At 36.3% G+C, this 14,935-nt stretch overlaps 1 protein-coding gene across 1 annotated transcript; it reads right to left on the bottom strand.

Annotated features, from left to right (window-relative positions):
- Window positions 1-1,659: 1,659 nt before the first annotated feature.
- On the bottom strand, window positions 1,660-4,132 carry LOC111989517 (stearoyl-[acyl-carrier-protein] 9-desaturase 6, chloroplastic). The gene is made up of 3 exons (XM_065781057.1): window positions 3,461-4,132; window positions 2,419-2,595; window positions 1,660-2,320 (listed from the first exon to the last, which is right to left on the bottom strand). The coding sequence occupies exons 1-3, from the start codon at window positions 4,061-4,063 to the stop codon at window positions 1,922-1,924; spliced, it is 1,179 nt and encodes a 392-aa protein (XP_065637129.1). The 5' UTR covers window positions 4,064-4,132; the 3' UTR covers window positions 1,660-1,921.
- Window positions 4,133-14,935: the final 10,803 nt, after the last annotated feature.

Below are 14,935 nucleotides of genomic sequence, written 5' to 3'. Positions count from 1 at the left end.
TGTAAACCTTAATTAAACTTGTCACACCCTAATCTAAGATGTACTGGCATACTAATACCAAGTGCCTAATATTAATACGAACAAATTGCAAGAAGTATAATTGTAACACCCCATAATTTTATTACTTATTTCTTTCTTATATGTAAATTAAAAAAGAGGCACACAATTAAATGGATTTAATTAATTTGGGCCTAAAATATTTAAATCAGATAATTATTATGGTATAAGATGCCCAAGTAAGATGGCATAAGTGTATACATATATGGGCTTTGATAAGCTTTAAAAACCCTAGCATTTTACCTCTTAAGCTACACGTGTATATATATAAAGGGCTTCCTTTTGTTTCACCACAACACACGATTGAGTTTTTCTTTTCTTCTCTACAGCTGTGTGTGGAAACTGCAAGTATGGTTTTCTCCTACTAAATTTAGGAAGTTTGAATATTCAATGGGTAGCAATTGTCCCATGCATACAACAATTTGTGCATAAATTTATTTTAGTACCTATAGGCGTTAGTCCAATAACCTAATATATCATTATATTAATGGAAAATACTCCTATGATTGTTATCATACTTAGACTAGGCAAGTACATATAGGTAGTAAGAGAGTGCACATTTAGATTCCAAAGGAGCCACCCTAAAGTAAATGGATGAAAATGGGGTTTCAATCCTAAAATGGGACTGTTAATGGGGTGTAAACGTTGACCACAAGAAAAGTTTAGAAAATTGTTTATATGATGGTGTTGGTATGTTATGATGGCTCACAATATAATGATATTTTTATATGAAATATTTGATGTTAAAATACAGATAGTTTTGCAAGTTATAACTTTGTTGTATGGAATATTCATTTACAAAGGTTTGTTTCTGCACCCTAATGTTAGTGAATTCCACTTATTAAGTTATCTCAGCCCATTTTATTTCCCTTTACAAATACATTAGAGGGATCATTGGAATAGAGATTTTTAGAAGACAACAGTTGCAAATTATATTGTGGAATTGAGAATTTTATTATTATTTTTATGGTATTAAATGTTATTTTGAATAATTATTTTGAGAATATTTTATCTTTGGTGGGATTTGGTGGAATTTGAGCTCTGACAATTGTGATAAGATTTTAGGTTGCTAGTTGTATTTAGTTAATATTTTTATGAATTATTTAGAATGAATAGACTTTTAACATTTATGATTTTGGAGCGTTACACTAATATTTTTTTTTTCCTTTCTTTCTTTCCTTATCTCTTGCTTTAATTTATGTTGTTGCATTAATCAACTTTTATCAATCTGCTTTCAAAAAAAAAATCTACTTTTATCAATCTTAACTAAAATAAGAGATTAACAAATTATAATTCATTGCTTTTCTAATTCTTGTTTGGAAATTTCTATAACATTTTGGATTGAAAATTTTGTTGAATCTAAGTTGTTTGGTTGGTGAGAAACTGCAAGAAAGTGAAAAATAATTGTCTTATTTATTTATTTATTTATTTTAGATGTTTGGTTGGTGAGAAAATAGAGGAAAGTAAAACTTTTTGTTTATTTATTAAATGATTTTTTATTAAAAATATAATTTTGCTTAGTTATTTTAAAAGGACATTTGTGGAAATCCATTCTAAATTGTTTAATATTGCAATGTTACATTTTTGGAATATTATGTAATGTAACAAGGGAACCAAACAAGATAATGTTTATTGCTTTAATGTGATTACACGAATGTTGCATTCGGTTACAATAATCTAACATCACAATTTGATATAGCATCAAGCGAACCAAACACTTCTTTCTTTAAAGTAATGTCACATTTATAACGTTATCACAACTCAAATAAGAACCAGTGACAACTTATCACCTAAGATAAGATAATAATATCTTATCTTTTAAGTGCGAAAATGTTATGACATAACAACACTCATTGATTCATATTTACAAAAGGAGCTCCTTATTGAAAATCCAGCTAAACTTAACCTTGTGTTTTTCCATCTTCCTTGCACGCGCATCAGCTCTCTCCTGCAGCTTCCTAATCCTAGGCGCTAACCCACACACAAAATCCTGCGCACGTCTCCCATCACCGTTCAACCCTTCCAACTTCTCCAATCCCCACCGTCCGATCAAAAACTCCAATATATCTGCATAATCATCAGCCGTATAAACCCCCAAACGCTGGGCCACACCAGAGAAGTGCTCAAACAGGCGTGGGTCCCGCCCATCGTACATCAAGTGCGCAGGCATTGTGATCTTCTTTTTCATCATATCAGCGATTGCCAGCATTGCAGCTGTGGGGTCCACTTCCAAGAGCTTTTCGACGATCTTGACGTACGCGTTCTCGTGGCGTTTCTCGTCGGATGCAATCGTGCCGCATATGCGTGCTAGTACTGGATCTCTGTGGGGTCCACTTCCAAGAGCTTTTCGACGATCTTGACGTACGCGTTCTCGTGGCGTTTCTCGTCGGATGCAATCGTGCCGCATATGCGTGCTAGTACTGGATCGCCGCTCTCCTTAGCTAACCTGGCTGTGTTCCCGTGCGACACGAATGTTGCTCTCTCTTGGAATGACGTGTACACGTACCCCAAGTACGGGTTGTTTTCCGTTCCAGGATCCTATAATTCAAAAATCAATTACTATTAATCAAAATATAATATTTTAATTTTTGAAGAAATTATAAATTTTCCCATCTCAAATTACTGCTAAACTGAACGTTAAATGGGAAGAAAATTGTACGTGGCCTGCAATTTGGATTTCTATATAAAAATATCCATATCACTAAATTGAACATTAACGGGGCGTTTGTATTTTTTGAAAATATAAGAGTAAAAAAGTGTATAAAAATAATGAAGGTTTTGGCTGCTTTTGGTAGAGTGGTTAATCCATTCATTTTCAATTTTTAAGTATTATATACATTTTGACACAATTTTTTTACCTATTTTTACCAGTACTTATTTCTAAAAATTACAAATAATATTACTCAAATCCCAAATCCCCCTATCAAAGGGGCCTAAACACTGAAATTCGATATTTAAAATACTTTACCAAATACCCCTAATTGAGAAGAAAATCAGATAAAATTACAAAATTTCCCTCATTATTGCAATGAAAAGACACAATTCCTATCTTATTTAATTCTTTTCTTAAAAAATCTATATAATTTGATTCTCAATTTAATAAAAATCAGATGTTTTTACGAAATTTACCTTGGATAATATTTTTTTTTTTTTGTGGAACAAAAAAATAAAACTACAAAATTCATTTAAATTAAATTAATTTTAATTACAAAATTATCCTCAGTATTGTAATGAAAAACCATAATTCCCATATATAATTTTTTTTTTTTAAAGATTAGGATATATTGATACAATTTGAGAAAATTTGGGTCAAAATTTAGTATAATTTTTTTTTTTGATAAATAAAAAAAAAAAAAAATAAAGCACAAGAAGGTTGTTCCAGTAGTGAGCAGTAAGCACTCACCATTCCAGCTCCAATCAAGTACTGCACCGTCTTCTCAATCATCAACATATCAACCCGACCCGACAAATACAAATAGGTCTTCAGCAAATCCCCATGCCTATTCTCCTCCGCAGTCCAAGCCCGAGTCCACACAGCCCACGGGTCAGGGCTAGCCCCACTCTCATCCCTAACCCCATCAAGCGTATTGATCATGGTCTGATACGTGGGCAGTGCCTCCTCGGTGATCATATCACCGACCAGCACCACAAAATACTCATCAGGAAGCTCAGCCGTCCGATCTCGTAGGGCCCGCACCTGGTCCTTAAACTCCTCGAACGGCAGCGCGGGGTCCGGCAGAAAGTTCTGGGGTTGCCAGCATTGCTCCACGGGCTTTAACAACGGTAGCACTGACTTTGTGGCCCAATTTTCCAGTGACTTGAACACTTCTGCCTTTTCAGGTGGCAATGTGTGGGCCCTTCTTTGGGGTGGCGATGTTGTCGCACTGACCGCCGTGATCGGTGGCGGTGACCGCCGCAATCTGACGGCGGTTGTAGATTGTTTCAACTGTGGGACCCATGTAAGATTTTGGGTGCTGAACATGTGGTATGACTGTGAGGATTGCATTTGTATTTGTTTTTTTTTACTTTGCTATGCTATTGTAGAAAGCGTCACACTTTGGAAGAAGGGGAGGCCTTCTTGGTGTATTTATAGTATTGGATACTAATACTTTGGCCTCTTTTTTCTCGCTTAATTACTGTAATGCCATTCTGTGGAGATTTGGTAATTAAAAATGTTTAGGATGATTTTACACTCGACTCAATTTTTCAAATTAATCTCTTCCAAAACAGCTGCGTTTTTAGAATAATTTTGATAGCCGTTGAATTGCGACATCTTCATCTTGATTAATTATTGTATTTTTTTTTTTTTTTTCAGAAACAAAAAATAAGAATTTTGATTTTTAACGAGTCAGTACCTCGTTAGTGAAAGGAAAAAGGAAATAAAAATAAAAAATAAAAAATAAAAAAAGGTGGTAATAGAGTCTAAAAGGGTAGAAAGGGTATTTTGGGTAGTTGAAATATGGAAGCACACAAGTAGCGGGATTTGGAAAGTGAAAACAGTGGGTGCAGCGGTTTTGAGAGGTAGGAGGAAAGAACTATTACCCACAAATAGAGTGATTCTGTGGGTGTCTCTGTATTCTGTATCATGATATCATCAACATTTATGTGATTTGGTGGGCGTGTAAGTCACAACTTCGAATGGCTAATTTGCTAGTAGTTGACAGCGCATTTATTTGGTAACAACTAAGAATACTCGCAATAGTTGTGCTAAAATTGTTAAAAAAACTCAACACACCAAAAAAACATGCTACATTGATGGTAGTAAAGTTAAAATTTTTAGCAACCAAACTAAGTAAAATGGTGTTAATACTAGTTCACTGTATCTGTAAGGTAAATTAAAAAAAAATTGGGGTAAATTGTAAATTATACCCCTAAAGTTTGAAGTTGATTAAATTTTACACCCTACAGTTTCAAAAACTTGATTTTACACCCTAAAGTTTGGTTCTATTAACAATTTACTCCTCACTGTTAATTTTTGCTGTTAAGTGACACATCATCGTGCTAATGTGTTTTATTTTTGCTAAATCAACCTCGAAACTATGTCACCTCAATAATGACCAAGTGAATAATTGGCACAATCAAAACTATGGTTTCATGCCTAAACTTAAAACACAAACTGTAGCTTAAACAGCAGGCCAAACAACAGACCTCATACCTCCCTAACTCGAACCCCATGAACCCAGGCCTCTCTAACCCAAACCCATCAGCTCATCTCGTGAACCTTAGCGGGCGGCAAAGGCTCCAGGCTCACCTCAGAGCTCAATCCACAACATGTTTAATTTGTGCTCACAAATGGGCTATTCCGTCAAATCAAAATTCACGAACTGTGAATGGAGTTGATCTATGACTATGTTCATTAAATTTATGAAAATGCTTGAAAATTTTTTTGGGAATCTGGAGATCTCTGTGATATACCTAACCAGTAGTGACCAAATAAGGAATGCTATTATGCTTGCACACAACCGACATCAGAGAATTAATTAAGCATACATCTCTTGGTAAATAGACTTATCTTTTCCCAAGAGACATGAGGAGTCTATAAATACTGGGACTCCTCATTCATTGTTACATTACATAATTTTATTCTCTCTGTTTGTGTTGGTGATTCCCAATCTAACGACATCACTATACACAATAAGGTCTAACAAAAGTTAGGTTATTAACATGAATAAACATCATCGAATCACATCAATTACTTCCAACAGTCGTCAATGTACACAATGGTTGCGACTAGTTACAGTTTTTTTCCCCTCTAAAACCAATGGAATCATCAATGCAATCATTGATAAAAGGTTTGATGGTCATCAATGTTCGGTTGTGGTAAATGTAATCATTGGTAAAAGGTTTGAAAACTAATCGCTCCACAAATCACCCCTAGATATCTAACCCCTATATCGCCCCCTCTTACATGAGAGAGAGAGAGAGAGAGAGAGAGAGAGATCCTAAGTGTTACCAAGTCCTAACATATCCCCTTATATAGGAGTGTGCATGGGTCGAATTGGGTCAGATTGAGGGGATTTTTTTTACCCAACCCACCATGATGGGTCAAAAAAAAATTCAACCCAACCCAACCCATCACATAAGTCCAACCTAACCCACATGGATCGGGTTGGGTCAGGTTGAACCCATGGGTTTAACAAAATTTTATTATTATTATTATTAAATTGAGTAGAAAAAAATATAAATATTAATATATTAAAAAAAACCCAAAGACTAATATCAATATAACTCCTTAAAGGCAAACAACGCTAATAACTAAACAACAATAGTAATTTATTAGGGTTTGTGTGAACTAACTGGCTTTTATATAAGATAGGAAGAACTAATTATTTTAAAAATTTTATTAATTACATAATATTATATATATATATATATATATATATAATTGGTATTAGTAGGAGGAACGGAAGAAGTGCTGCTCTACAGTTTTTTTTTTATAATATTATATATATATATATATATATATATAATTGGTATTAGTAGGAGGAACGGAAGAAGTGCTGCTCTACAGTTTTTTTTTTAATTATTAAAAATATAATATATTTTAAATATATATTAAATATGGATGGGTCAGGTTGGGTTTGGCGGGTTTGTAATTTTATGACCCAAACCCAACCTAACCCGCTATAAAAAAAAAAAAAAAAAAATTGCAACCTAACCCAACCCACCAAGGCTTAAAAATCAACCCAACCCGACTGGTCGGGTCGGGTTTGGTAGGTCAGTGGGTTTTCTGCACACCCCTACCCTTATATGTGCATTTATTGAATTAATACTTTCAAAATACTGTTGTTATATTACAAGTTTTATATGTTCTTAATACTTATGTCAAATTTCATCTAATCGAATTTTTATTTACTATTTGATTCATAAATTCATATTTTAAGCATAATTTTAAAATACTAAAATTTGAAATTTAAATTTTTTATAGATGAGATAATTATTGATCTCATTTTAAAATTTTAAAACATAAAGAATATAAAAAGAAATATAATTCAATGGTGAATTTATTGAAATTCACATCTTGTGGGTACCATAAGCATGCTTTTGCAACGCCTTCGGGTCCTCGGGACCTCGGGCATGCGTGGCAATGTCCTAGGCATGCTTCGCAACCTCCTAGGACACTATCCTAGGAGTCCCACATCGAAGGAAAACACCCCCCACTTGCTGCCTTATAAGCTGTGAAGCGAAAGGAGAAGTGTACCATCAGTTTAGTTATTCGAATAACTATGAACTGATGGTACACTACTCCCTTCGCTTCACAGCTTATAAAGCAGCAAGTGGGAGAGGTTTTCCTTTGATGTGGGACTCCTAGGATAGCCTTTTATTGTGGATACCATAGGACGTTGCGTAAGCAGCAAGTGGGAGGGGTTTTCCTTCGATGTGGGACTCCTAGGACAGCCTTTTATTGTGGATACCATAGGCATGCTACGCAACGTCCTAGACATGCTTTTGCAACGTTCTCGGGTCCTCGGGACCTCAAACATGCTTGGCAACGTCCTAGGCATGCTTCGCAACCTCCTAGGACAGCGTCCTAGGAGTCCCACATCGAAGGAAAACCCCACCACTTGGTGCCTTATAAGCTGTGAAGCGAAGGGAGTAATGTACCATCAGTTTAGTTATTCGAATAACTAAACTGATGGTACACTATTCCCTTTACTTCACAACTTATAAGGCAGCAAGTGGGGGGGTTTTCCTTCGATGTGGGACTCCTAGGACAGTTGTTGCGAAGCATGCCTAGGATGTTACCAAGTATGCCCGAGGTCCCGAGGACTTGAGGACGTTGCAAAAGCATGCCTAGGACGTTGTGTAGCATGCTTATGGTACCCACACATCTAATAAAAAATTATTGTGTAGTTTAATATTATTTAAAGTTGCAGTAAATATAACTAGATTTCAAATTATATATATGGAATGCAACAAATTATATATACTAGGGAAGAGGAAAGCAACAAAATTAATAACAAGCCAGTGTTCTTAAGTCAATCATATCATTACGCAGTTTTAAAAGGTCTTGCTATTTAATATGAAAAAAAAAAAGCTTGTTAAACATCTCCAGTGTCCTTGAAAATTTGTTCAAGTAGGTAGGTTAACCCAAATTTGGGTTGCCTAATCTTTGTTCGGTGCAAAAGAGATGACAATTTTTGTACTTTAAAAATTATTCTTACTTGCACGCTAGAAAAATTTCTCGTATTTTGGACACGAATTATTATTACAGCTGATACATATCATATTAACCAACTGCATTAAAGTTTCGCACAAAAAGTTACATTACTCGTTGAACATGCATTAATTTACTTACAGCACCCCTAACAGGTCCATTAGGATGGAGTGGTAGAAAAGTGAAATAATAGAAAATAAGAAAAAAAATAAAAAAGTGGGAGTGCAAAAGAAATTTAATTTTCTTTAATGTGTTTGGTTGTGAAGACAAAAAAGTAGAACAATGAAAAATTCTTTTGTTTAGTTGAGAAGAAAATTGAGATAGTGGAAAGTATAGTTTAATATAAATTTAGTCACATGTCCTACTAGATTTTTTTTAAAAAAGTAAAATATTAAAAAAATTATATAATATTGGTTGATATATTTATTGTTATGGATTTAATGCTATGTATATTACTTTGGGTATATAGACAAATATAATCGTTTAATAATGCAAAATACACTTACTTGGCCTTGCTTAAGATAGCTTAACATTATTTTCCTTATTAATTATTTTTTTCATCACTCATTATATTATCTTTTGCCTAAAAGAAAATGCAATGGTAATTGCCAACAGGAAATCTATTGGCGTGAGTACAAACTTGACTACCCCAAATACCCTACCTATCAAAACATGACACCTGTTACAGCCACAAAAGAACCCCATCACTAGGTTTGATATCAATTACCATCGCCCACCATTGGCGGTTCAACAAGAAAGTTTCCATTGCCCACACCAATTAAAGCCCTATATCCAAGTGGATTGGGTACTGAAACATGTGTTGTCAGATTGCAATATGTCGGGGCTAAAACGTTCACAATGTATTCCATAACGAATTCTTTCTATACTTCTATTTGCATTAACTTTCTTCATATCTGTTAGAAATATCGAATTCAATAGTATTGTATTTCTCAGTGAAAGAATATACATGAGTGTCTTTATATAGGAGGCATATGAGTGCAGTACAAGTAAGAGTGTAGTACAAGAATGTGTACTATACAAGTAATCTAGTTGGGCCTAAAGTCCACAACACTATACACGTTAGCAACTCCCCTCAAACTCAAGGTGGATGTGAGACCAACTTGAGGTTGTCAACCAAAGTATGAAAGCATTTCTTAGGAGACATATGAGTGCGGTACAAGTAAGAGTGTAGTACAAGAATGTGTACTATACAAGTAATCTAGTTGGACCTAAAGCCCACAACATTATACACGTTAGCAACCCCCCTCAAACTCAAGGTGGATGTGAGACCAACTTGAGGTTGTCAACCAAAGTACGAAAGCATTCCTTAGGATGTGACTTGGTGAAGATATCTACAAATTGATCTTTAGAAGAAACTGAAATCAGCTTGAGAGCACCATGAACAAGATGATAATAAATAAAATGACAATCAATCTCGATGTATTTAGTCTGTTCATGGAAGACATCATTGTGAGCAATATGAATGGCACTCTGATTGTTATAATAAAGAGGAGTAGCAGAGGATGTAGACACACCTAAGTCTTTGAGAAGCCATCATAGTCAAAGGAGCTTAGATGTGGTATTAGTAAGGGTATGATATTTTGTTTCAGTACTAGAATGCGTCACATGAGTTTGTTTCTTGCTTCACCAAGAAATCAAAGAAGAACCAAGAAGAAAGCAATACATAATATTGGACCTGTGATCAGTGGGATCTCCTACCCAATCGACATCAGAAAATACACGGAGAATAAGAGGAGACTGAGTAGAGTAGAAAAGACCATAGAAGAGAGTGCCCTTTAGGTATCGAAGAATGCACAGAATAGCAGCATAGTGAGTCGATCATAGAGCAGACAGATACTGGCTCACCTGGAGAATAGCATAGGAAATGTTTGGACAAGTGACAATAAGATAAACAAGACTGCCAACCAAGCGTCTGTAAAGAGAGGGATTAGATAATGATTTCCCCCCTGAGGGAATCAGATGCGCATTAAACTCAACTAGAGTGTCAACAGTATTGCTATCAATAAGTCCAACTTGAGACAAAGAATTCAGAGGCATACTTGGCTTGAATAATATAAAGTCCATCTGTAGAATGAGTGATTTCAAGACTCAAGAAGTAGCTAAGATGTCCAACATCTTTCATCTCAATTGAGAAAATTCTTGAGTTCTTGAATGCCACTGAGATCATCACCAGTTATGATCATATCATCTACATATAGGAGAAGTAAAATAGTGTCTTTGTCAGTGCAATGAAGAAATATGGCAGAATCATAATGACTGGCTATGTAACCCAAGCGAGAGATGGTAGAGCTGAATTTGACAAACTAAGCTGTGGAACTTGTTTAAAGCCATAAAATGCACGTTGAAGGTGACAAACCTTATTTGAGTCAACAAAGAGACCAGGAGAAGGTTGCATATAAACTTCTTCACTTAAATCTTCATTAAGGAATGCTTTTTTGACATCCATCTGAAAAATGTCCCATTTACTAGCAGTAGCAACAGCTAAGGGGGCACGAACATATAAGATACGAGCAACCAAAGCAAAGGTCTCTTCATAATCAATCCCATACTCCTGTGTAAAACCTTTTACAATAAGACAAGCTTTGTAGCGCTCAATGGACCCATCAAAGCGAGTCTTAATCGTGTAGATCCACTTACAACCAACCACAGATTTCTGAAAGGGGAGTGTCACCAAATCTCAAGTATGCTTTTTAGATAATGAATCAAGTTCCTCTTTCATTGCAATCTACCATAAAGGGTCAGTGGAAGTCTCACGATATGTGTGAGGCTCATGTAGTGTAGCAAGGGCAGTGTAACCATGATAGTCAAGTAAATGTGCAGGAATGGATCTTACTTGAGTTGAGTGATGAGGTGGATTGTCTTGTGCAAGATCTTCAGGTGGAGTAGGAGCAAGAGACCCAAGCTCAGGGTTGGGGTTGGGTAGCTCGTCTTCGACCTGTTCATCTTCCACATGTTCATTAAAGGGTAAACTAGGAAAAGGATCAATGATATCTGGTGGTTGGACAGAGAAGTCTATAGGAGAATCAAGAGCAACTTCAGGAGGATCAAGAGCAGCTACAAAAGGAATATGTGCCTTATCTGGAAAAAGATCTAAGACAAAGGAGAAAAATATGGAGACATGGAAGTGAGAGAGCTCGACAAAGAGACGATGTTCCCAAAAGACAACATCGCGGGAGATACGAAGATGATAAGAGACAGGATCATAACCCCAATACCCCTTTTGAGTTTCGTCATAGCCAAGAAAACAACAAAGGCTTGACCGAGGCTCAAGTTTGTTATGCTCATGTGGCTGAAGAAAAACGAAACAAGCAGAACCAAAGGAGCGAAAGTGGTGATAGTCTGGAGGTGATCTAAAGAGGCGCTCATATGGAGTTTGATTTTGGATAACAGGACTTGGAATGCGATTAATAGTATGAACAGCAGCTTCGCCCCAAAAAGGAGCAGGAACTTTGGCAGAGAGAAGGAGAGCACGAACAATGTCAAGAATATGACGAATTTTTCGTTCAACTCTACCATTTTGCTAAGAGGTACCTGGACAAATTAGTTGATGAACAGTGCTATAGGGATGCAAAATAGCTTGGAAAGCATATTGAGTGTATTCAAGAGCATTATTAAATCAAAAAAATTTGATGCGTTTGGAAAACTGAGTTTCAACCATTTTTGCAAAATTAGAATATACTTGCAATAATTCAAAATGATGTTTCATATTAAAAATCCAGCTCTAGCAAGAGTAATCATCAACAAAGACAACAAAATATCGAAACTCACTAATACTAGAGACAGAGAAAGGCCCCCAAACATCAAAATGAATAAAATCAAAGATATCAGTGGATATTGATTCACTAGTATTGAAAGGCAAAGCTGGTTGTTTTCCTAACTGACATGAAACACAATCAAAATTTTCTATAGACACTGAACCTAACAAACCTCTAGAAGCCCATTATTGTACCCGAAAGGAAGATGCGTGACCAAGTCAAGCATGCCAAAGTACAAGGGAAGGAATTGAAGAAACTATAACAATTGCGGCAACAAAATAGGAGTAAAAAGTGGAAGATGAAGGTTGTCCACGGGAAACATAAGCCCAACTCTAGGACTAGTCCCAACCTCCCGTCCCATCCTCGGATCTTGCATAATACACCCAAAATAATCAAATATAATGCGATAACCCAACTTAGCTAATTGTCCCACAGAAAATAAATTGTAAGAAAGGTCAGGAACATTAAAGACCCCAAGGACCGAGAGGTTGGAGGTTGAAACAGAACCTATATTATGACCAAACATTGTAGAATCATTTGCTGTGCGAATATTAAGAGGGTGTGGTGTAAGTTTGAGTTTAAAAAATAAGGACGAGTGAGGTGTCATGTAATTGCAACAAGCGGAATCCATAAGCCAAGAGGAAGGAGACATACCAGATAAAGCTGAGAGAGAAGAGGAATAAAATGCATTACCAACCATATGAATGAAATTGGCGATGATGTTTTTAAGGTCATTTGTGGACATGGTGAAAGTGCATCCTGAAGATTTAGATTTTGTAGAGACAGGAGCCATTGGCTGGACACTCTCAGTGTTAGCAACAGTAGCAGTAGAAACTGAAACAGCTGATTTGTTGCGAAGATAGCAAGTCTCAACATTGTGGCTAAAACGTTTGCAAAAATTGCAAAAACATTTGCTGGATTGTCGGCTACAATTATTGCAACAAGAAGAAGACCTTTCCTTATTCTTCATTTAGAAGTAAAATATGCAAAACGGACTGCAAAAATGAAATCTACGCGAAAAACTAGGTAAGGAGCACCTGGACGACAAAAGTCAACCCTGGAGAAAAGTCAACGGTCAAAGTCAATGGTTGGTCAACGACAACGTCAGATGATGTGGCTGGTGACATCAGCAAAGGACTGGATGATAACATTAGCCCTAGCTAACGTGGCAGTGATGATGTCACTTAATAACGTCAACAAGAGCAGAAGGTGGTGCGTGACGGAGGCGCAGCTTCTTTGGGCGGCACGTGAGGCCTCCGATGACTATGAGACTTCAACAATTTAGCAGATCAAGGTAAGACGATCACTGTGGTGCCTGCAAAAAATTTATTGAAGCAAAATGCACGGCGAAGACGGTGAGTGCAATGGTCTGTGTGGTGCAAGACTCCTCGACGACGACGGCTGCAGGTTTGGAACCCAAGGACGACAGCTGGAAGACGTCGGAGGTTCTACAGCTAAAGGCTGCGACAGAGGAAGCGATAAGAATGGAGTAGCACCAATAAAGACAAGACTGCTGAGAAAATGTCAGAGCAGTGGCTCTAATACCATGTTAGAAATACTGAATTCAATAGTATTATATTTCTCAGTGAAAGAATATACATGAGTGTCTTTATATAAGAAACATATGAGTGCAGTACAAGTAAAAGTATAGTACAAGAATGTGTGCTATACAAATAATCTAGTTGGGCCTAAAACCCACAACACTATACACATTAAGTCATTAACAATATCCATCCACACAGACACATACACACACACATACACACACAAATGTAAATATATGCTTCTTCTTTTTTTCGTTTTTTTAAGGATTGTTTATTTAAAGTTAAAATATCTAGGAAGCACGGGTGCGTTTTGAGACTCGGGTGCAGGTGCGGGACTCGGCAATTTTTAAAAAAGGTGGGTGCAGGTGCGGCGGGACTCGGCGATTAAAAAATTATTAAAATTATTTTTATTTATATTTTTAATATATTACTAAATATACTTTTTCACATTATATATACATATACTAAATTTAAGAGCAATAATAGATAATAACTCAAATATAATATTCATAAATTAAATAAAATCCACAAGATTAATCTTTTTATTTTTATTCTCTCCATTCACTTGCCACTCTAGTGCCAATAAGTCAACAACACATTACGTTTGGTCTCCTCAAAATATCAATTTTACCTTCCTTTTTTTTTTATTTTTTTTTTATTATATTTCCCAAGGCTTCCATTTTCCAAAGCCTNGAGCAGAAGGTGGTGCGTGACGGAGGCGCAGCTTCTTTGGGCGGCACGTGAGGCCTCCGATGACTATGAGACTTCAACAATTTAGCAGATCAAGGTAAGACGATCACTGTGGTGCCTGCAAAAAATTTATTGAAGCAAAATGCACGGCGAAGACGGTGAGTGCAATGGTCTGTGTGGTGCAAGACTCCTCGACGACGACGGCTGCAGGTTTGGAACCCAAGGACGACAGCTGGAAGACGTCGGAGGTTCTACAGCTAAAGGCTGCGACAGAGGAAGCGATAAGAATGGAGTAGCACCAATAAAGACAAGACTGCTGAGAAAATGTCAGAGCAGTGGCTCTAATACCATGTTAGAAATACTGAATTCAATAGTATTATATTTCTCAGTGAAAGAATATACATGAGTGTCTTTATATAAGAAACATATGAGTGCAGTACAAGTAAAAGTATAGTACAAGAATGTGTGCTATACAAATAATCTAGTTGGGCCTAAAACCCACAACACTATACACATTAAGTCATTAACAATATCCATCCACACAGACACATACACACACAAATGTAAATATATGCTTCTTCTTTTTTTCGTTTTTTTAAGGATTGTTTATTTAAAGTTAAAATATCTAGGAAGCACGGGTGCGTTTTGAGACTCGGGTGCAGGTGCGGGACTCGGCAATTTTTAAAAAAGGTGGGTGCAGGTGCGGCGGG

Source organism: Quercus suber, unplaced genomic scaffold (genome assembly GCF_002906115.3).
Source record: "Quercus suber isolate HL8 unplaced genomic scaffold, Cork oak 2.0 scaffold_255, whole genome shotgun sequence".
In the NCBI taxonomy this organism is placed as follows: Eukaryota; Viridiplantae; Streptophyta; class Magnoliopsida; order Fagales; family Fagaceae; genus Quercus; species Quercus suber.
Note: the sequence above shows the minus strand (reverse complement) of the source record. Positions and strands in the feature narration are given on the sequence as shown.